Source organism: Orbicella franksi, chromosome 5 (genome assembly GCF_964199315.1).
Source record: "Orbicella franksi chromosome 5, jaOrbFran1.1, whole genome shotgun sequence".
NCBI classification, from domain to species: Eukaryota; Metazoa; Cnidaria; class Anthozoa; order Scleractinia; family Merulinidae; genus Orbicella; species Orbicella franksi.
The window spans coordinates 27,459,550-27,483,763 of record NC_138149.1 but is presented as its reverse complement, the minus strand read 5'-3'; the positions used below and the strand labels follow the sequence as shown (position 1 = coordinate 27,483,763).

The window sequence follows — 24,214 nt, the reverse complement described above, 5'->3', positions numbered from 1 at the left end:
TGGGAGCACAGTCTTCGTGAAACACGCCGGAACAATTAAAAGTTGCATTACCTCTTTGAGTAATCTTTACTCGATGTAGGTTATTATCTTGTAACCGCAGTTTGCCCGCATGTATACGTTTTAGCTTAAGAAGCTCTTTGCGGTTAGCCTTTTTGATCGGACCCTTTGCGGTTAGTCTCTTTGATCTGAGCAGCGGTTAATCGTCAAGCTGATAAATAGCTGGGCGTTATAGTTAAAGTGCACAAAGATCGGGAACATTGTTTAAAATCAGTTTGAAGCTAAAAAATAATAACTGTTGCTGGCAAAATATAACGACTTCCAAAGACCTTTATAATTACGTATCCATAGAACGTGGAATGTAAAGTGTAAATATAAAAAAGAAGAAGTAGTGGCCCATCCAGAGCATAACTATTCGTACGCTTTTAGCAGTTCAGTCCAACTGGGATTTCAGTGGAACATTTTGTACGATTCTGTGGAAGGAGTAAACCCCTGATAAAATCACTCGGACCAAGGGAGGAAACCAACAACAAACTCAACCCAAATCAATTATGACACTTTGTAAAGTTCGTTAAGACACAATAATGGGGCAACTTGGAATGCTGTTTAGCATTAAGGACGTTAAAGGACTGTAAATTAATCGAGTTGAAATATCTTGAAGCAAATCAAAATCGCGCCCTTATTCTAATTTGGCAAACAGCCGACCTCCGTTCAAGCTCAAGAAGTCGAGAGGTTAATTCGGCAATGTATTACCGGTACAACAACAAAATCAAACCGCGGTCATCAAAAGTGTAAGTTTAAAAGTGTAGTGGCAAGTCCCAAATAAATTTCGCCTTTCTAAAATGGAAACAAGAAGTGAAACGCTCTGACCCGAAACAAATAAACAAAATATACACCGAATGCAAATATGGCGGATCACTCGGACGGCCCGGGACTAGTAGCGTGGAAGCGAGGCTAGTCAGTCCTTGGTGCAATGTTTTGACTACGCGTGTTGTGGATTCATTTCGCGATGCCTTCGTTTTGCTGCGTACCCAACTGCAATCAGAAAGGTTATACATCGTTATCGGGAGAAAAGGTTTCTTTTTTAAACTTTCCTAAAGCGCCTTTGCTAAGAAAACAGTGGATACACGCGATCCGTCGAGATGAAGGCAAGGTTTTCGTCATAACAGAGCGTACGAAAGTCTGTTCGCTGCATTTCAAGTCAGAAGATCTTAGGAAGTCTATCAACGGACGGATTTATGTCAAGGAAGGTGGTATTCCTTCAAAATGTAACTGGTCAGGACCTTCTCCAAAAAAAAGAAAGGCCCCGACTGAACGCCAACCGCTGCCTGCGAAGAAAAAACTGCTCACCGAAGAAACCGTCGAGATGTTCGCCTTTGAGCCAAGTACAAGCTTCGAGGTTGACACATGTGAAACTCAGGATTTAGAAAGACAAATCTCCGAACAAACTAAAACGATCGGTGAACTAGAAGAGAAATTGAAGCAGTCAGAAAGTGAAATAAACAACCTTCGTCGTGAAAACACCGAATTGAATGAGAAATTGACAGACTTCGAACGCCAACAGAAGGAAATGTCTTCACGTTTATTTTGTGTCGATCGTTTCACGACGGACGGAGACATTTCTTTTTACACTGGTATGTCCAGTTATGCGACTTTTATGGCCGTTTTTGAGTACCTGAATCCTGGAGACAATTGTGAAAACATTCGCCCAAGAGGCAGTGTGACAGATGTCCCCGAAGACTTTTATAATTCAGACTCTGACGATGAGGGCAACGTTCAGGCTGCAAAGAAAGGACGTCGCCGAAAGCTCAAGTCACAAGACGAATTTTTTATTGTACTTTGTCGTCTGAGAAGAGGGTTCTCAGAAAAACATTTGGCCCATCTTTATGGTGTGGCTCAGTCTACTGTAAGCCGAGTTTTTGTACCATGGATAAACTACATGTACTTGAAATTTGGTCAGATAAGCATTTGGCCATCAAAGGAGATCGTGCAGGCAACCATGCCAGCTGATTTTAAAGAAAAATTTCCTACTACGAGAGTCATCATAGACTGTACGGAGGTGCGCTGTGAGATGCCTAGCAGTTTACTGCTCAATTCTGAGCTATTCAGTTCTTATAAAAATCATGTAACGCTCAAAGGACTAGTGGGCATTGCCCCAAGTGGCGCAATTACCTTCAGTAGCCAGCTGTACACTGGTAGCATCTCAGACCGGGAAATTGTTGTTCGAAGTGGCTTCTTGTCACAGAAATTTGAGAATGGTGACACTGTTATGGCCGACAAAGGATTTCAAATTGCAGACATTTTGCCACTCGGAGTAAAACTGAACATACCACCCTTCCTCGGGGCAAACACTCAAATGTCTGCCGAAGATGTTGTACGAACACAACAAATTGCTGGGCTAAGAATCCATGTCGAAAGAGCAATCAACAAGATCAAGAACTTCCTTATCTGGAAAGGAGAAATACCTTTAAGTTTATTTTCTGTTGTTAACCAGATGTGGAGTGTGTCCGCCTTTCTTTGCAATACACAAGATCCACTGATTTCGGAATAATTTGTATCATTCCAGGGGGGGAGGGGCTGCCATAGGATATGAAACAGACAGGGGTGCTTTTTGGGTCTCGCTAAGGACATTCATGGAGAACCTATTTTTTATGTCTGCTGAGGCCTTGTTTGGGGTTGTATCAAAATGTGTCGTTATTTTTGGTGTTTTTTAGGGGTCACTGACAAAAGCTTGAGCCTGTCCCAGATTAGTTTTCCTTAGGGGTTTCATTCAAAATTTTCAATAAGTATTCCATCTGTTTCATATGGGAGTCCCTCCCCCCCCCCCCCCCCCCCCCAATTTATCATTTACATTAATCTACTCGCACTTAAGCAAAACATTGAGAACTGGTGGCTGTTCAGTGTGACATATTGTATGTCAAAAGAACAACATTTTGTTATCATTGATTAGTGCTTTCAATCTACAGCCACATAAGATGGGTTAAAATAAGCTTTTTCTTTTTATTCTATTAACCCACAGGGTTAAGGGACAAATTCTCAATACATTTCTAATGTGTAGTTCCAGAAAATATCCATACACCCCCAAAGAAGGGATTAGAAATTCCTGGGGGGTGGGTGGTTCTCAAAGAACAAAAATGTAACTGAAATTTCCAGAGGAGTGTGGGTTCTGAAGACAAAATCCCCTCCATGGATTTGTATGAATATTTTATGGAACTACACTTAACATTTTTGACAACTAGAGGAGAGAATTTACAAATTTGAACATAATGACAGTTTCAATATTATTGTAATAATTATTTTCTAAAATTCACAAAATACAACAACAACAGTAATCTTATGTGAGTTTTCTTAAATTTTATAGTATTAAATCAGTCTTCATTTGTTTGCATCATTATTTAGATGCTATGTTTTTTTGCCTGAGTGAAAATTATTCATGTAGATAGGATCAAAACATTTTTTGACAACTCGATCAAGTCTTAGTTAGGTAGTCACTTCCACTTTCATGAACACAACTAAAAAAATGGAGATATCTTCAATGCCCAAATGTTTATATTGCCATGTCATTATTTTTGAATATGTCTCAGCTTATTGATTGAATTTACCAAGAATAAATTATTCAAGGCTCCCTTGCTGCCTTGGAAAGAAAATGAGTAAAATAATATGACTTTAATGTTCCTTTTAAGGTGTTCCAATATTCCTCATCAAAAGGAATACGTTCAATGCTCATGCCCTTACTTGTATAAACAACAAAGTCACACCATCTAGCACCAGTAACTCCCATCAGTCCCTGCACTTGGGTATAGTACTTGTGATTCCGCTTTAGTTTCGGTTCACCATTTACATTTTCAAGAAAAAAAGTGCTATCAGAACAAGCATCCAGGGGTGTGACCAGAAATTTTGTTTCAGGACACTTGACCTCTGAAAGGCCGAAGGGGAATGAACAGCCAATGTCAATGACTTTGCCATCAGGTGAAGCACCCAAATAGGGTGCATCTAGGCTCACCACTAGACCTGACTTCAGGACTTTTATGGGCCGACGAATGGAATGCATGTATTTTTGGTACTGCTCCAGGGCAACTGGTTCATACTTAATACCATGGTTAGTGTACCGTGATGTAAAGGGCTTGGGGTGTAGCAGGCTGTTCACAAAATTCTCATGATGCCTTTTCCTTGCACTGATTAAGCCAAAGTTTGATGCTGTAAATCTGAATTTTCTTTCCTGCTTCCACTCTTCACAATTAGACTGCCCCCTTGTTTTGGTCTCAATGTCATTGATTTTCTCTTCATCAACACTAAACTTTTCCAGTAAGGCTTTCTCAATTGCTGCCAATTCATCAGGTACAGCAAACTCCTCTGTTGCTGTATTGAGTGGGAATCTTGGATAAGAATTAATTGAGACATTGTGTGTGTGGCCTGGGTCAACCCTAGGTACATGAGAAATGTTACAGTAGACTTTGAAATTATCCTCTGTTGTGGACAGCTGATAACTTGCATAGGAACCTTGAGGGCTTTTACCAAATTTGGTTTCTAGCAACTGTGAACTTTCAGGAGAAGGTTCCATTATTTGTGCCAATGCCATTTTTGGATTTTCCTTTTTCAACCTTTCACACAACTTCTGCTCATCTGCTCTTTGACTTTTAATACTTTGGAGTGTCCTAGCTTCATATAATAAGCACCTCACCCCAGATTCTCTTGATGAAGATCTGTCTAAGTCTTGATGTGTTTTGAGAACAACAACCTCCATAGCTGGTTGTGAAACTATGGTGTCCCCCCTACCCTTTCGATGCCACTGCTGCAACATAGATGTGCAAGCTTGTTTTGGTTGCATGTCATCCTCATTGTCTAAGTCACTTACACTCTTGCATTCATACAATGTGAACTTGCAGACTTTCATCATCAAGGCTAACACATGGTTACAAAAACCAACAGCACCAGCAACACAGGTACAGTATGCATGTTTTACCTTTCCGCTTACAATACACAGAGCTACTTTTAAGTTATGAGGCGGGTCATTCTTTCTAAAACTGTGGTGACATAGTGACTTGAAATAAAAATAGCTCCCATCACTTGCTGCCAAAATTTCTTTCAAGTATTCGTCTTCAAGAAACGTGGTAGCTTTTCTAACACTCGTTGGAACAGAGTGTGTCTTGGAGCCAATGTTTTTCCCTGACTTCCAAATATGTTGATTCACTTCTGCGCGAGTGAAGAAAGGCATTTTAGTAAGGTCGGTGGACCAGCCATCTGATGGATACTTCGGTTGTGATTCACCGGATACACTCGCATCAACATCTTTGCTCGTCGCCTCGTTGCGTTCTTTTCTTTTCGTATAGATCCGATTCTTGTCTGGATCGACAATGTTCTGATCATGGCCAGTCTTTATATACTCCTCAACCCTTTGTTTAAAAAAAATGATCGCTTTAAGTTTCGAAAAATTTTGCATCGAAGCCAGATGCGAACTCAACATGTGCGGAATCTACAAACTGAGAATGACACGAAATGTTGCCTTACCTTTTCACTAATAACGCCTTTGTCTTCAAACCCTTCAATGAATCGCCACGGCATTTTAACCAAAAACGAAGTTCTTCGTTTTTTAAACTCGCTGATTCTCTTCCAGCTAGTGAAGCGCCGGGAATATCGTCCTCTGTCAAAGAACACGCAGCCATCTGTGACGATCAAAACAAGCAGGGAAAGGCCGCAGTCATGATCGAGGACTGACTAGCCTCGCTTCCACGCTACTAGTCCCGGGCCGTCCGAGTGATCCGCCATATTTGCATTCGGTGTATTAATACGACTAATTTAATCCGAAAATGGTACAGAAAACATACCTAAAAGCCGTCGATTCCCCTCAATACCACTCCACATTGCCTTAAAGAGCCCAAGCTTTCTGCTGTAAGAATCAGGGGCCCCAGGAATCTGTTTTTATCATATCGGCAACCATGCTGCGTGGCTGATATTCGAGACTCAGTAAAAGTTGTCACACAACCGTACGAGCAGCCCAGTCACGCTTTCACTGCTCTTGCGCAAATGTTCAACATTTCGCAATTTACATAAACCGATTACAAGTTTAAAGTAGTGACAGTAGATTGAAATGCGCTTCTTAAAGCTGACCTATCCAGGAGCAATTATTTCTTGTTCTTGAATGGCTCTTAGTTGTAGCTACAGTCGGGAAAGGGGGGGGGGTGGGGAAGGGGGTACTCCTGGAAATTTCGGATATCTGTATGCCGTGGAAGATTAAGTGGTCTCCAGCTCTTAACGCCAACACTGACACACCAGATGATTCTCGAAGTATCACAGGGATCACTAAGCTAAATAATTTTGAGTTTAGCTCCGCTGAGTCAATTACCTGTTGGCGCGCATATTGCATTGACCGTGGACAGGTGGAAAAACAGTTAAACCGGAAAAGCCTGGTGCACATTGTAATTTAGCGTTGTCCAACACGCAATCGGTCAGGTTGTAATGCTAATCGTATTTGACAGAATCTCAAGTTTTCTTTCGACACATACTAGGGTGACATACTCCTAGATGGGTGTGACCGGGAGCCATGAGTCAAGTCAGTCAACTCGCAAAGCTTAACAGAAGAGTGATAGTGAACCACTGGTGGAAGGACTGCAGATTGTCCCTACGCTTTACCCTGATAGGCCTCTGTTTTATTCTAATGAACGGATGCTGTGACAATGATGCCATTTAGCTTTATGAACATGCTAATTGTCAAGGGTTTCTTTTGCAGTATAAAAAAAATCATAAATAAGTAGTTCTTTGTGAAAAACAATTTTCAGGAAAGTAAGCTGTTTGGGAGATCTATGTTTTCAGATCTTCTAGAGTGATTAGTTTGTTAAGGCACTGTTGCGCTGCGTCTACGCGCAGTGTCGGAAACAAAATGCATTAGATCATCTAATTTTAAGCCGATAAAGGTAAATTAATCGTTGCAGCGAATTTGGAAAGGGTGACTCAAATCAAAAGGGTGATTCAAACCTCGTTCCTAGAGTCTCTCATCTTACCGCCCGACTGGAGTACGCTCCAGGGTGCGGTAAGATGAAAGACCCTGGGAACGAGGTTGAGACGATTCGGCCATGAGTTTTTCCTCTAAAGGGTCTTCCTCCTCTACTCCCTCTCCCTCTCTACAAAAATTTAACGATCCTCCCCGCCCCGAAAAACTAGCACCTGAAAAAGACGAATATTATAAGGATCCTGGGCTCTGCGCATTTCCCGCGCCACCATTTCGGCGTCAAGCTTTCGGCCTGTCGTTTGACCAGTGCGGAATTTTACCATAAGATACGAGTGCTGCTTGTCACTGACTGCCCTGAGAGCCCAACCCTCTTTTGAAACAACAAGGGCTTCTTGGTGACCTATTGTGGCTTTGAGTAACGCGCCAACGCTTGCTCCAAGCAGGGTTTGTAGCACATTTTGGCTAAGTCCATAAGGGAATGTCTCTCCAGTGACTGAGTATATTTCTCCAGAGACAAGTGCCTCTCTAAAGTGGACAGACTATGAAAGACACGAATGCAGCTGCCTTGAAGACATTAATACACCCCTGCCATGCATGGTTACTATCCATGGAAGCATCACCAGACGCTTTCTCGGTCACACCTGTTGATAATGGCACCGATGTTGGGGTCGCAGTGTTCGTGCCTTTTTAGAAAATGACCTGAAGTCTCCTTTAGAGAACTATGTTTCCAGCAGAAATAAAGAAAGAGCGATGTCTGACTAAATTACAAAAGAAACCCTTGACAATTAGCATGTTCGTAAAGCTAAATGGCATCATTGTCACAGCATCCGTTCATTAGAATAAAACAGAGGCCTATCTGGGTAAAGCGTAGGGACAATCTGCAGTCCTTCCACCAGTGGTTCACTATCACTCTTCTGTTAAGCTTTGCGAGTTGACTGACTTGACTCATGGCTCCCGGTCACACCCATCTAGGAGTATGTCACCCTAGTATGTGTCGAAAGAAAACTTGAGATTCTGTCAAATACGATTAGCATTACAACCTGACCGATTGCGTGTTGGACAACGCTAAATTACAATGTGCACCAGGCTTTTCCGGTTTAACTGTTTTTCCACCTGTCCACGGTCAATGCAATATGCGCGCCAACAGGTAATTGACTCAGCGGAGCTAAACTCAAAATTATTTAGCTTAGTGATCCCTGTGATACTTCGAGAATCATCTGGTGTGTCAGTGTTGGCGTTAAGAGCTGGAGACCACTTAATCTTCCACGGCATACAGATATCCGAAATTTCCAGGAGTACCCCCTTCCCCACCCCCCCCCCTTTCCCGACTGTAGCTACAACTAAGAGCCATTCAAGAACAAGAAATAATTGCTCCTGGATAGGTCAGCTTTAAGAAGCGCATTTCAATCTACTGTCACTACTTTAAACTTGTAATCGGTTTATGTAAATTGCGAAATGTTGAACATTTGCGCAAGAGCAGTGAAAGCGTGACTGGGCTGCTCGTACGGTTGTGTGACAACTTTTACTGAGTCTCGAATATCAGCCACGCAGCATGGTTGCCGATATGATAAAAACAGATTCCTGGGGCCCCTGATTCTTACAGCAGAAAGCTTGGGCTCTTTAAGGCAATGTGGAGTGGTATTGAGGGGAATCGACGGCTTTTAGGTATGTTTTCTGTACCATTTTCGGATTAAATTAGTCGTATTAATATTTTGTTTATTTGTTTCGGGGCAGTGCGTTTCACTTCTTGTTTCCATTTTATATAGGCGAAATTTATTTGGGACTTGCCAATACACTTTTAAACTTACACTTTTTGTGACCTCGGTATGATTCTGTTGTTGTACCGGTAATACATTGCCGAATTAACCTCTCGACTTCTTGAGCTTGAACGGAGGTCGGCTGTTTGCCAAATTAGAATAAGGGCGCGATTTTGATTTGCTTCAAGATATTTCAACTCGATTAATTTACAGTCCTTTAACGTCCTTAATGCTAAACAGCATTCCAAGTTGCCCCATTATTGTGTCTTAACGAACTTAAAGCGTTTTGGTGAATCGAAAACATTAAGGTTACAGGAAATCTCTTGCGTTTGTCGTGAAAACCATTCACAGTGTTGTTTACATTAAGGAAATACACGCGATGACAGACTAGACATGACGGCGGACAGGAAATTAAACAAAGTTAACGCGCAATGTTTCGAAAACGTCTAAAAACAGTTTCTATGTAGTGGACATTATGTTTCTACTGATAGCAGTGAATTGACGGGATTTTAATGAATGATGGCCTTTTACTTTCGCCGTTGAAACTGATTTGTCTCTTGTTCGTGTATAATTATTGTGTTATTTGCGCCCAACACATTGACATAGATTTTCGTTTTTCTCAAAGGGAAATACTGCGAGTTCGAGCATGAAACTTGGCATGATATATGTTTAATAATGATATTGTAAAATAATCGGAAAGTGAGGTACCAGATGCATTTTTATGCTGTTAAACATGACCTATATTTTTCCGTTATTTTTCACACGCTTCATAGGTGTGTTTAAAATGGTTCGGAAAGCCACTATATCAACATCTCTGAGATTAGTTTAAAACGAGGAATAAATTAGAGTGGTTGTTCCACATTTGTGTGAAGTTTGAAGTCAACTGAATTTATTTTAAGACTTTACCAGCGTTTCGGCCTCGCACCTTATTTCGGTCATTTTATTACACGAAAAACCACTCTTTGACCGCGCTTTCAAATTTTCGCGAATTTCTGAAAAATAAAAATTCGCTGGAACCTTGAAATATGATTTTTAGAATTAGGTCACCTAAGGGTATCTTTGGGCAAAATATGAGCGATTTGCCAAATGGGTCGTTGACCGGCGGTTCTGGATCCTAACAGTCAGCCATTCTTCAGAATCTTGGTAGAGAATATATGACTGATCGGTTTACTGACACAAAAGTAGAATCAGGAACATGAGGAGACGAAGGGAGGGGGCGGACCGGATGAATTCATGCAGGCCGTAAGCGAATCCGCTAAAACTTCCACTCTTGTTTCTATTACACGGGAAGTGTTGATTTTATGATTGAGTAAGTTTGATAATCACTTAGCTAGGGTGTTGTGTTAAAGCAACATAATTCGACATAACACAAATTAGATAAGTTTGTGTGTTCAGGTTTAGTTGATAAAAACTTGGCTGGGAAATCAACTACCACAAACTCTCAGTTTTGGATCAAAAACGTCAATATACGGGCAAGTGTCAAACCGTGTCTAGCCTTGACAATGTAAAAAATAGGAAATGTTTCTTTCGAGAAATATATATCTGTATAAGTTTTGTTATCCAACAACAGTTAGGTATTTAAATCATTGTATTTGTTCTTTAAATTAACAGGAAGTAGTTTGTTAAGTAAATATAACAACGATGGTAAAAAAAACTTTCAAAATACCATTTCTCTGTTTGTTCAATGATTTGTTTTGACTGAGTGATATTTTTGTTGAAATGTTAGTGAAATCGATCGTTAAACATTTTTCAGGTAAACAGATAACTGGCTTTACCTATGTCGTCACAACAACTAAACCGGCAGAGACTGAATTGTTTTGTGTTTTGATAATTAAAGTACGAAACCTCTCTTTTAAGAATGGTGCTCGTGGCATAAGATGCGTGAGGTTTTGTTTTTCCAATGTTACAGATGCTGATTAAAGTGCTGAAAAGATAAGTGATGTGGGTTTTGATTTTACTGAGGCTGGCTATCGTAAGAAACCGAAATTTCCTGTTCTGAACTTAACAATTCCAGTTCCACTCTATAAGCTTCTATCTGAGACGAAAACTGTACAGTTTGAATTTCAAGCACGAGAAGATAAAACTGTAAGCCTTTCAGTATGAGGGGTTTTTGTTAAATTTAACCTCCTTTAATTCAAATGCCTGGCCCGAGCGCGGGACAAGGTTTCACAAAATGTGAAAGAAGTGGTCACGGATACACTTTATTAGAGAATTTTTTTTTATTTTTTTTTTCATTTTTTTTTTTTATCAGGGCGTCACTACACAAGACGAAGAAGAATCCGTTTATTTAATACAGTATTTCGCCTACGTTTCTGGCTTCTTCGTTTGTTCAATCCCGTGCCAAGTATTTCTTCCATGTATTGCATCCTGTCTAGCCAACCGTCTAACTGAACACAGTCGAGTTGGTTCAGAATCACGTACTATTTGTATTTTCTGCACAGGAACTTTCGGAAGTGGTAAAAAGATGAATTCCTCGGCTGTTTTATAAAGTGCATGAAACAAAACATCTTTATCGTGCGAACAGTATAAATAAGATGCCTCTAGGAGAGAAAATTAAATTAACCCACAACGATTGATCTGGATTGACAAGGTGAAAAAATAGGCGGCTATATGGAGTACAGAGGGATTCTTCTAGTAAGTTAAATTGTGAGTTGTTAACTCTATAAGAAGTTGAACAGTTGATATCTCAAAGTTTTATTTAAGTCATCTAATATATGGCTGGTGTTTGTAGCCGATCTAATGTGCACTCTGAGTAGCTAACTATGGGCAGCGGGCCGATTACAGGCCTGCAAAGACAGAGGAAAACGTCAAATAGTAAACAACTTACTAACCTGGAGCGTTTTGAGGTAGTGTTTTATAGTATTGACGCCAACACTTCCTGCTCTTGTACAAAACAATATTTGACTGTCAAATAAGCATATCGTGTAAGTTTCTGTTTTCTTCTGTGCAATGAAGCTAAGTTTTGACAGTTAACTCTTATTTTCAGTGCTTTTTGCAGGCTTTATTTGGAAATAACCTTATTTTTTACCACACCCAGTGGACAAATCATCTCATGTCACGTGACAGACCTTAAAATGTTACGATTTTTTGGCTGATAACATCACGACACTATTGGTCTTTGATGAGCCCAAGTTTCGGGAATTCTACTTAAAAACCTTGCAAAGTAGAAATGTTGGCGCGAAGTCAGTCGGTACAAAAGTAAACTTTTGAGAAAAATGCACTTTAAGTTTCTTACACGAAGTATTAAGCATTTAACGAGCCACAAATAGCGGGGGGAGGGTGCAGATTGGATCTCGGGGGAGGGGATGCAATGGTTGTTCTATTTTGTAAAAAAGTTACCGCAGTTGTGGGAAATATTCCTATTCATAAGGGAAATGAATGAGCCTGTGATGGCAATTTGAGGCAAAGCTTTTCATAAATAATTATGCCAATCGAGTTGTGCATGTCTTAAAAGCTTTTTTCTAAATAGTTTCCTTCATATAAGTTAAAATAAGCTATATTTTTGGTCACGTTCTTATAGTAAACAGTCGTTGCTATGGCCGTTGCTACGTGAAAAAACTTATACCACTGTGTACTTTCCTTAAATTTCACACTCATCTGGAAGGAAATTCGGCAAGATCGTTTCAAAATGTTTTTGACAAGTCCTCAAGGGTCTTAAATCTTTTATTTCCAAGAAATTGAATTTTTCATGAACATCACCATATTTTAGGGTACCATACCCCCTTAAGTGGACATTTTGAGTGTTTGTAGGGTCTTTGGGTTTGCACTAGTCTATCACAGAACAAATGGCAAATGGCAAATGCCATGCCAAATTTACCATATATTATTTTAAGTAAAACAAAGCTCTCTCTTGTGATTTATGACTATCACGTGATTGCTACACTGCCCCCCACTGAGTTATTGCGTCGGCAGCCGTTCGTCTCGGGTGACGATGGTGTAGCGCTATGTCGATGCGGAGCATCGTCTCGTGTGGCTGTAGAGTCCCACTCTGGAGTGGCAGTCTCTGTTGCAAATAACGCAGACGAAGGAGGATGGTGCTACAATTGAGGCAGCCCTGGTCTTCCTTCTGGTTCTCTTCAAGGCCTGCTGGTCATTTCTGGTATTCTCAGCCCTCCCGACTCCTGAAGATACTGCATGTCGTCAGACCACTCTGAGTTATTGCGTAATGAATATAAAATTCCTCAATATTTCATAAAATGAAGGAAAATTCAGCCCTTTGTCTAGGAATATCATTGCTGGAGACGCTTAATGACCTTGTGAGGTAAATAAGGCACCCAATATGACCTGATTTACCATTGCAGGCTCATTCATTTCCCTTATGAAAAGGAACATTTCCTACAACTACGGAAGCTTTTTACAAAATAGATGAAAAAAATAGGGTCAGGTTTAGGGGTACGGTTAGGGTAAGGGTTATCTCACTTAGCGTCAGGCTTAAGGTTATGGTTAGCTTATAGGGTTAGGCTTAGGGTTAGGGCTAGGACGAGGGCTAGGGCTAGGGTTATCTTAGGGTCAGCACATCAGTTGAGAAATAGAAATATATATTTGTTTGAAAGGAAAAGTAATAGGAGTTGACGTTTGTTTTTTTTCGGTAAGTAGCAATAAAAAATGTTTGCTTTAGTTAAGAACTGGCAGCTAGAAGTTATTCACGTCATTTAAGGTAGTCAAACATAGGATTTTACACTTTGAGAACGAAACAGTACTATTTGTTTATAAATACGTTAGAAAAACTACAGGCATAAGATGCTGGGTGCTTGAACGCGATAACAAGTCTTCATTTCACTAATAAAGTGATAAATATATGATCATTTAGCCTAAAAAGCTGCACCCCTAATAGTTTGACATTGTTAAGCAACACCCATAGAGTTACCGCTCCATTGCCTGGTTAGGTCACTAGTTATTATTTCAAAACTTTGTACCCTGTTTGAGCGGAAAAAGCAACTGATAGTGAGTAAGACTAGTAATTTCCTTTTCTTTACAAAGGCGTTTTTATAGCGTGTTTTAAATTTTGCCTATTTTGCATTAAATCCGTGCAATGTTAGGAAATAGGTCACGTGACAATATTAAAGTATTCATAAAATCTTTTAAAAACGGGTTAGTTAATGTTGTATCATATTATCAGCATTTCCTTTCCCTAAGCAACACGTCGACAGCAAATTGGCGTACAAGTTCTTTTGCAAACTAGCTTATTTACAAAAATGTGTTTTGTGACGTCATGACCACAAAACGTGTCATCCGACACTGAACATCACTTTTATACCCTTGATATGATAAAATAATATATAGATTTAGGCCAGCCTAAAAGCGGAGCTCCTCAGTTATTTTTCGGAATGTTGTTACTAATGAAAATAATCCAACATGTATGAGGTAAATTGCGAATGATTTAATAGTTTCAGCCGGAACTAGTATTACTTCAGCAGATCGAGGTGTAAGATGGTGTGATTATGAAATATAGAGCCACGATTTCGAGGATTTCTGGGAAGCTACCAAAAATCTTGATCACATAACAGAACTGTCTTCTGTGCTTTTTGGTGGCATTTCTTGTTCTTTCCTACCTTATTCAGAAAGACAAGGCATTGTCATTAATCATTATATTCTTCCTTAGTTAACATGGGGACTCCCACACAAAGTCAGTTTATTCAATGAACTTGGTGCAGAATTTATAATCCCATCAAGTTGTCTGTAAATACAGAGAAACCAAACAAAGCATTACAATCATAAGTAATGAATTACTAAACTCTTTTACAGGTACTGTATGAACAGTGTCTGTTCCATTAATATTGGGGATCTCTCAGAAGCTGCATCCATGATAAATTAATTTGTTCCCAGATGCATTTGTTTATAGAACTTTTCACAAATTAATATCTCTGTCATAACAGTGACCTCTGTGTTCTCCAACAATTAGCACACAAGAAAAATACACTCAGTAAGATATTGTTTACAATAAAAATCAATGCCTATAAGCAGTCATAAGGACCTTAAATTTATATTACCTCAGAAATATCTCACCAGGCCATGGTTGCTTTGAAAATCTTTGATGTTTTAATACAGGCTCCCCATCTGTAACCTGTTCATATATTGACTGACAGGAACAGGCATGTAATTCCTTTCTTTGATATACAGTGTACTTCATTGTTAGCTGTTTACTGAGTGTTAGTAGTGAATCAAATGCTAGGGGTTGGTACTCCAACTTTCACTGTGGCAGGCTCTGCCCTGATAATACAAAGCAAACTTACATAACCGTTATGAACTTCACCACTTGCTTTCGAGAGCAAATGCAATTTGCTTCAAACAAGCAACTGGAACATTGAGGGTTACAACAATGTGCACAGTCCCAATCACAGGGTCATCCAGGCTGTTTGGTTGTACATATAACTGTACAACTGTATATGAGTTCAGCTTCCAGAAGAAAATCTGAGTTTGTCAGGATAAATACTGATGTTCTTGCCTACTCAATGAATGAATGTGCAGTTCCAGAAGATATTCACACCCAACACCCATTCACGGCCAGTCTTTAGAAATTCCAAATTAAAGTATCAGGAATCAAGAGCTCTAATAGAGAAAAAACCTCCATGTGGGGTATGAATCTTTTCTTGAAGAAAACAATGTCTGAGAAATCATTAATTACAAAATAATGTTTAAGAAACATCTTACCTTTCAGAGAATTTTGTAATCTACACTGTCTGGCCAGTTCATATACATGTATTTGACAAGTTGACACTGGGCATGTTTGTAAATTTGTGCACTTCAACATTACATTACTATGTAGTAGCACTGGCCAACTAAAAACAAACAGCATAATTTGGTTAATTAATATACACTGTACATTATTAGGTTGAAATATTGGTGTAGATTGTTGCACATCAACAGATACAGAAACTCTTTGCACCTGAATCATAATGAGTGAAAAATCGTGCATGAGACATTTGCATGTACATGTAACAGCCCTCCACCTCAGAACCATCACAGATATGATATGATATTTTTAAACTCTCTGAAATTTCAGATTATTCAAGATTAACATATGCACATACATCATCTGGGGCAACCCTAAAACACTGAATTTGGAAACCGAAATCCGGAATCCAGAATCTGGAATCCAGAATCCGGAACCAAAAACCAGAATCTGGAATCCAGATATTATGAATGATGATAGAAATAATTCACTTCAGCAATGTCTAATAAATAAATATGAGCAAAAATCATTTTGTTGTTATTTATTTTCTTGGCTTTACTTCAGCCACAGACTGTAATTGCTAAAAAATTATTGACTAGTTCTGAACAACCCTTAGCTATATATCTGGCCCCGTTGTTCAAAAGCTGCATAAAGCTATTCATTCGGTACATCACTATCCAGTCGGGGTTACTGATTTTTTGGGTGGATAGAGTTACTTATAGCCTGCGAGCAGGCTCTAGTATCTGTCTCTATTGTCTGAGCAGGCTAAATAGGTGTCTAGTGTTTTTCTGCATTGGCATGTCACCAAGAGCCTTCATGCGGTTTTGCCAATCACACCCCCAGCCCAAACACGAGAGCCTGCTCATAGACTAAGTTACCCATCTTTTGTTCAAGCTGGCCCTGACGAGAGCCCGGTTCTTGTCTAGATCAAATTGCTCTGAGAAGACTGGTGAGCAGCACATTAACAACAAGCTATTATAGGCTATTGCAGTGAGTTTCTGGCAGTCTTTTAGCATCTTTGAACAGCATGTGGTCTGATCTGTCAGCAAGTGAGAAGCAGACGGAAGTAAGTGTGCAACATTTCTACAAATTGTTTTAATATGATGGCCGCCAAGAATATGAAATGCTGATTTGTCACAGTATGTGTGGAAATTGTGTTAATCTGGAATTGGTCTCGTATCTGTTGGAAAAATCAAATTTCATATTTAGACCAGACGGGTTAGCCCTTGGACTTCGAAATTGGGGGGCGTGACCGTCAATGTACAGGGGACTGCCACTGATGGATATCCTGTTCTCTATGACATTTTCTATCTTGTTCAGTATGTACTAGACATAAAGGATAAATTTATACTTCCGGTAAATTGAAGATCACTTATTAAACGAAATGGCAATTACCAGCAAGCTTATTTTAGACACTCTCGAGGTGCTTGGAATAAAATTAAGATGCACTTTACTGAGATTCTCATAATCATAGCCCTCACTAAAAATAACGGTTGCACAATTTCAACAGACGGGGAATTTTTGTTTCAAAAAAGGTTAAGTTTGAGGTCCTTTTTACTTGGCAGCTTACTTTTTACAGTCGAAAAGCTAAGCAAAACAATTTTTGCATACTTGAAGAACTTATTTTCTTTGATTTGCGGATTCCGGTTTCCAGTTTCTGGATTCCGGTTTTTGGTTCCAGATTCCGGATTCCGGTTTCTGGGTTTTAGGGTTGCCCCATATTTAACATATTGTTTGCTTCACATTCAGTTTACACATGGCTGTTATCCAGAATAGGTAGACTTATAAGTTTTCCTTCAAAAATATATTGCAACAACTATTGCATCTTTCGTTACCTATTCTTGTGATGAAATGACACAAAATTCAAGAACAAGAAGTCATAAGCATAAAACTAACTTACATGGTAGTGCTTACAGTTCCTCTTACCGTCTGCATATGCTGTGCATAAACTGATGCTGCCTGGACAATGTACTCATTATTTTTCTGATCACACCTTTTAAAACGTCACTGTTATATAATTTGTCCTGAAAAAGCAATACATGAAATGTTATGCCTTTGGCACTCACCAAATGCCTTTACAAGATGTATAATGTACACCATATCAACATTCACAATTCTCTTTACTTTCATTGTAACTCTTTTGTGTCATTTTCCCTCACTTGAAGACAGGACTTCCACATTAGGTTATAATTGCCTCTGGAATCTCTATGAATTCACAGGGAGTGATAACAATTAAATCATGACTAATTTTAGCAAAGGAGGCATTCAAATGTCAGATTTTAATGCTAAGTTTATACAGTAACTTTACATTACTCTTCGTACATATATATAACCTCTCAATTATTGCACCTACAGACAGAAGGTGTGCTGGGGGAAGAAATGTTCTAAACTCTCTGAACTTTTCCCCCTTACCTGTAATAGGATGACTATTATGAACTACAGTTTGTAACCAACACCAACATCAGGTTATGTATACACATGTATATTTGTTGTCGTCTGTAATCATAAAAAAATAAAAATTTAAAATCCCCCATAAAGTTCACACTCAATAACACTGCTACATGTAGCGCTGTTACTGGAAATCAATTTAAGTGAAACTGTTGAAACAGCTCTGCCAAAATTTTTCCTAGCAGTTAAGGCAGGATAACAGAATATACATGTAGCACACAGCAAAGGCTAGAGATACACACATGTTAGTTATCAGTTAGGATTTGGTGAGCTTCTGTGCTGTAGGTATGGTGGAAAATGATAGATTATCAGAAATGAAGGTTCCTGAGACATTTTGACAGCACTGAGAGGAATTAATATATAAATTCACAAAAGAAGGAGAAGTTCTTGCCCTGTCCAGTTCTCTGTAATAAAAATATCATTTACATGAGTCATTTTTAATATGTGGTTTGTGTTTAAAGCCGATATAATGCACACTCTGATTGGCCAGTTCCAGTGCATTATTTACATTTACATGGTATACCTCGGTAAAACCATAAAACATTGCGTGGGACTAAAATAAAAAATATAAATAATAAAAAGAAATGCCTAATTCATAACAATTTAAAATACTCAACACTAAAACGAATGTAATTCTTTACTTGAAAATTATTCTCCCGTAATGCCCATGGGCCAATTACAGGCAGGCTAAAAAGTCCTAACACAAAGTAAAAGGAAATTAAGAAAACTATTGCTTTTTTCCGGAAAATTGTAGCGACTGAAGACAATGATGGAACACTCTGAGAGTGCATTCTATCAACCTGATGAGATAAAATTTAAGGAGAATAGAGAATTCACGAAGTTATATCACAAACAAATTGGTACAGGACAGGAGAAAGGAAACTGTACAGCCAGGAAGAAACTGAAACTTTCTCCGACCAGCAAAAAAGTATGCATGCACAACAAAGAAAACAGTCAGTGACATTCATTTAATAAGTTAGTAAATAAAAAATTAGTGTGAAGAAGAGAGTAAAGAGAGAGAGAGAGAGGAGATAGGAGAGCACTCTCTGCAACTAAATTGTGTATATATGTATGTAAAAGTTCTTCTTATTACTGAGAAATGGTCAGGGCAAGAACTTCTATTACACTGTTCAATTTACCGAGTCAATTAGTACTATCTCACTTTTTTGGAACATTTCCATATTAAGTGTAAATACCGCATTGGGGAATAACCTCTTATTAACAAAATACGGTCCATGTACCCCCAACCAAAAGCAATGGCACAAATAACATGAAATAGCCAATCAAAATCAAAGCAGAGCTTCATTCGCAGACAGGATTGCCATGCATAATCGTCTACTCGACATTTTGGACTATATAAACATTTCACCAAACCGAACTAATTGGACAGACAACAAAATAAAACGAGGAAATCTACATTATAAACACAAGATGCATATCACTACATCTGAGCTCGAGTATCAACAGCAAATCCCTTTTCAGTGAACGGTGACCGAATAAAAGAGAGGGTAAAGAAAATTCGTTTAAGCTTGCGGTGTTAAAGTTGAAAAATTATTCACGCTTAAATTTGAATATTACTGAGAGTCTGTATTTTTGCCGACGGCTTAATTTAGCTATGCAGTCATTTCATTGGCAGTAGCTTTACCAGTCTTCAACCAATTTAACCTCGGAATTCACAAAAGCATTTCGCCAAACCGAATAAATCGAACTAACAAAACGAGGAACTCTCCATACTTTGTAATCACAATATGCAAATATTCACATAGGAACAAAAGTAAATTTAGCAAATCCTGTTCGCTTCGGCCTAAAATGGTTTGTAGACCTTTCTTGGTTCAGTTTTCAACAACAGAAGAACAAATTTTAGCAGTCTACGAAGCGGCAGTGCTAACTAAATCAGAGAAAACTTCAAAACTCGCGCGGCCGTGTTTACAAGTACGATTTTGGTTAAGCTTATTTTTAGATGTGAGGTTATAAGCTTAAATTGACGACGAAAATCGATAGAAAACATAATTTGTTTACAACTTACAGCAACCTCCAAAGCGACCCACGTGTTATTGTTTAGAGACGAGCGAAATTAAAACGATGCAATTTTTAAAATCTCTTACAGCATGGCTTCAAATAAGGAAGACTTTTAATGGATTCCAATTGAAAATAAGCTTATATCGCCGAGGAAACTTGTTAATTTTCATACCAAACGCAACAACAAAAGTCACTTACCGCAAGTTGGCAATTCAGTTCGGCCAGTGTAAATCTTCCAGGCAGAAACTTGCAGCAAAAGTTGTGAAGACTAAACTGAAGTTATATTTTCGATAGATCAACGAATCAACCACTTCTTTCCGCTACGTTTAGTGTTTTGCAATTTCTCTAAAACACTCGGGTACGTTTGATTTCTCTAATGTTCATCACCTGACCAAATCAGGTGACTTTTGAATTTTCTTGCACGGCTGCACAGCATCACGTTCGCGCGAATTTTGAACTTGGCCATGGGGAGTTCGGCAGTCTTCTGAATCAATTTGTCGGGTACTTTCGCCTCCTTTCTATAGCCCTCGTTAGCTTTGGTTCACGGCATTGTTCGGTATTATTTCACCTCCTTTCTCTAGCCCTTGACTAGCTATAATTCACGGCATTGTTCAGTACTGTTTCGCCTCCTTCCCCAGCGCTGGCCCGCTCAGTCTTTTTCGCGATATTCTTCGCTACTTCTTTGCCTGTTAATTCTTGCTTTCTGTCTTTTGCTTCAGCGCAACCCTGTCTTAAAAATATTAAATCAACCTCCGCTATCGTTTTTCTTTAAAAATCCCGCCAAGAAAAATGGCATTCACCCGCTACCAACTGAGGGTGCATGTCTCTGTCAACCTATTAGCTGGAGTATGGCCGCCACCTTGCGCGACTCCGTCGTCGTCGCCGTCGTGCGTACGCGCCCACGAGCAATACCGCTAGCCATGATAACCATGAGAAAATCAATTCATGGGTTTCCTTTTCTCCCCTATATGGGTATGGGGCTCTGCCGGAGCTCCGCTATAAGTTATTCCTTCCAAAACACCTAGCACAGTAGTTTTCTTTTTCGATAAAATGGGCGTTTCGAAACATTTATGTTCTCTGCTGGGGGTGTTGGAAGAGCCTCAAACACCAGTTTCTGTACGTTTGTGCAAAATTATCTGCTAGGAAGATGGTTCAGAATAAGAATTTCACTCTGGAGCTGATTTTGGGTCACTGGTTAAGCACAATGAACTATAGAAACTCACATTTAAACATCGACAAGGTGAACCAAATGAGGCAGAAAAATTGATGATCCGGATTTCCAAGTTCAGTCCACATTCTCAAGTCTTAGATTTACTATAGTCCAGTAGCGTTAATTCTAATCATCAACCCGGCTACCTTGATTTAAAATTTGTTCGTTATTTTGTCTTTTACTTGTTTTCTTCATGGGCAGAAAACCCTTCTTCGCTTATTTTCAACTCTGAGAAACCCACAGAATTTCCAAGTTCAGAATTTTGCCACGTCGAAAATCACCTCGCCAACGAGTTCGTGTAGGTCGCTATTTTGCATTGTTTGTGATAATTATCTCAATCCTGGGGAAAGCTTTTAGACAGAGCAATTCAAGGGGTCACTGTTTTCCTCAAATATGCTATAGTCTTGACTTTGCTTCTTCTGGTTCCTGGCTAACAGCAGCCTTTATTGTCACATACACCTTGCAATGCATTATGGGTAACTATACTGTTGTGACACGGAATGCACCTTCCCGCCAAATCAAGACATTCACACTTTCATAGGCCCGGTACCTACTACTTGTCATGTAACTCGCCAAAATACCTTTCTTGTCCCCTTGAAGCGACCTGCTTTTAGACCTGCTCTGTTTTAGCCTGACACAGTCGCGAACCAAGTTTCCATGTGTTAGTGCTTAACAGCACTCTTGGAATCGCGAACCGCCGCAAACATTCAGTTCTTTGAATGCTGCATGTCAAGTTACCGATCGCTAGACTTAAATGATGTCCTTTGACCACCAAAACAGCTATTTGGAAGACATTCTGTCACATACACATTAATAAGCTTTCGATAAGTGACATAATCGAACTTCTTCAATCGATATATCGACATTGAGGCTACTACGTCGTGTGTGTCTATTTCTCAGACCCAGTCTGCTCAGGTGAGACCGGGGGGCAACGCGGCTCATCGTCGTAAAGTCAGTAAAAGTAAAGCAATGGTTCCAAGCAAAGGTCCACTTAAAGACTAGAGTGCTAAAACCATACCGTATTTATAACCAAAATGGCCAAAATCGATACCCTATCTATGACTAAAACGGCTGAAAAACCCTACCCGTTGGGGCCGCACATACCTATATAGCCCATATAAGGGAGTACATTACTATTTTTTTTTCCTTTTGCTATTCGGCTTCGTCTACAGGTCATTCTGATGCCGGTCTTTACCCGCTCCAAGGTCTTGCGACTTTCTACACCTCCTATTTAATTTTTTCAATTTTTTTTGCGATTATCAATATCGAACGCAAACGTAGCAAGCTCCGGAAAGCAATACTTTCAGTGAAGATAGGGCTTCAGTCAGTGGGTTTATACACCAAGAAAAGTGAGCGAAGTAAGAGAAGAGAGGGATCTGGGGTAAAGGCCATCTCTCAAGGGTCCTCACGTTTTTCTTCGTCCGCTTCCTAGCTTCACCCAAGGTTTCTTCACAAGAGCAACAAAACTGATTTACCGGCATCAGCAGTATCAACATATGCACAATGAAAAGCGTTGTGATGTGTTTATTTTGTGGAAAATTGTTGAGGTATAAAAGTATTATAAAAGTGTAGATGAACGAATCATGGCGCTAAAAATACGTCTTGTGGTGACGGTGTTTCGTTGACTTTTCTTGCGGTGATGTGGTGGTCGTTAATTTTTTTTTGCGGTGTTGCGTGTTCAGAACCGCCCCCCCCCCTCCCCCATATCCCCGTCAGTCATGTACTTGTCAAACTGAACGCCTATCCCTGCGACTATACACAGAACAGTCAAAATCAAAAAAAATAATAAAACATTAAGCTTGTTTTTGGTTGTATCGAGTTCACCACACATTGATGCGTGCTGAGGAGAATTCTCAATTTTATTAAAATTTTGCTGGCCTCTTTATTTCTAACACCTCTGAGGCCCTTTACCCTCAATCCATGAGTTTAGAAGTAAATTTCGCTTCTCTTTCAATCTAAAACTCAATTTACTTTTGTTCAGAACCTACACCAAGATCATAACTAACTCTTGGACTAGTTACTTTCTTTTCTATAAACAATCTTTTGCATAAGAGTCTCTTGAAAAGGAAATTTTTGCATAGATATGATTATGAAATCTTTTGTTTTGGGCGACTCGAGTCATCTATTTTACGCGCAACAAAGATGATTGATTTAGTCAGTTTTAGTGAATTAGATTTTCTGACGTAAATATGAGTGCATGCGCAACTTATGCCAATTTAAATTGAAAAAACGTCGTAAGCCTGACGAATGATACTCAATAAATTCTATGCTGTCGAGGCATGAAATCTACTTTGCAAAACAAACGACAAACGAAAAAAAATTAGGCTAAATTAAACTTTCCAAGATGCGCAAACCTTGACTGACTCAGAAAATATAATCATTTTCTTTGTCAATATCGGACGTAAGTGTTTCGACTTCCCCGCCAACGTACATGTCATTTTCATGAATGAACAACGAAGTTTCCGCTGCGCCTGTTTTTAAATTTTGCTGTCTTCGACAAAGATGTGCGTTATAGTTTACTCGTCATTCATGTTCTGTGTAGTTACATTGTTTTCATTATAGCTTTCTTTTAATTTCTTCACTTTTCTGTCGGAGGTTCAATTTTTTTTTTAGAAATTTCTTCGTTCAAAGTGATTGTTTTTAAACAATTAATTGTTTTCCTACTTGAGATCATTAGGGTCAAGTTAAAGCGGAACCGCTAGCCGTCTTGACGACTATTCACGAATGCATCAAATTAACTACTTCCTATTCTAGAATGAATTGAATCACATACAATGTTTAACCTCTCTTTTCCGCTGATACTGTAATTAATATGTCAGTATATAAATAATTTAATACCGTAGCATAAGAATTACCACTAATAGCCATTACAAGTCAAGTTATGTGGATTGTAATGCATATTTTGTATATTTGATCAGCAAAGAAAAGTCAAGACAAAAAATGTATTTATAGTTTTCAGTGGTAGAGCAGTGTCGGATTTGGGGGGTTAAATAGCAGGCTACTTCCCTTCTTTTCAACTCCACATCCCCGGGAAGAAGCCGATTACGCAAAGTTAAGCGTCAAGTACAAGTGATATAGGCTTATGGATTTAGAGTCGCTATGTATAATAAACAGAGGTATCTTAGCGCTTTAAATACTTCCCTTTTCAGCAAACAGGTGTTGAA

At 39.2% G+C, this 24,214-nt stretch overlaps 2 protein-coding genes and 1 long non-coding RNA gene across 6 annotated transcripts; 1 reads left to right on the top strand and 2 right to left on the bottom strand.

The window, feature by feature from the left end:
* Positions 1-228: 228 nt before the first annotated feature.
* On the top strand, positions 229-2,824 carry LOC145487487 (uncharacterized). Its single transcript, XM_081466274.1, has one exon. The coding sequence runs from the start codon at positions 1,007-1,009 to the stop codon at positions 2,546-2,548; it is 1,542 nt and encodes a 513-aa protein (XP_081322400.1). The 5' UTR covers positions 229-1,006; the 3' UTR covers positions 2,549-2,824.
* LOC145487486 (uncharacterized) lies at positions 2,823-10,244 on the bottom strand. 2 transcript variants are annotated; one of them, XM_081466273.1, is made up of 3 exons: positions 5,506-10,244; positions 3,712-5,390; positions 2,823-3,672 (listed from the first exon to the last, which is right to left on the bottom strand). In XM_081466273.1, exons 1-3 carry the CDS (start codon positions 5,658-5,660, stop codon positions 3,614-3,616), a joined length of 1,893 nt encoding a protein of 630 aa, XP_081322399.1. In that variant the 5' UTR covers positions 5,661-10,244; the 3' UTR covers positions 2,823-3,613. The 2 variants fall into 2 exon arrangements, with proteins under 2 accessions (XP_081322399.1, XP_081322398.1); XM_081466272.1 differs by having other exon boundaries at positions 2,823-5,390.
* Positions 10,245-14,325: 4,081 nt separating this feature from the next.
* On the bottom strand, positions 14,326-22,739 carry LOC145487673 (uncharacterized). Of its 3 annotated transcripts, XR_014049440.1 has the most exons (5): positions 20,039-22,739; positions 18,064-18,100; positions 15,352-17,869; positions 14,691-14,910; positions 14,326-14,377 (listed from the first exon to the last, which is right to left on the bottom strand). It is a non-coding gene; the product is annotated as an uncharacterized LOC145487673 (long non-coding RNA). The 3 variants fall into 3 exon arrangements; XR_014049438.1 differs by lacking the exon at positions 14,326-14,377 and having other exon boundaries at positions 14,438-14,910; XR_014049439.1 differs by lacking the exons at positions 14,326-14,377; positions 18,064-18,100 and having other exon boundaries at positions 14,438-14,910.
* Between the last annotated feature and the right edge of the window lie 1,475 nt (positions 22,740-24,214).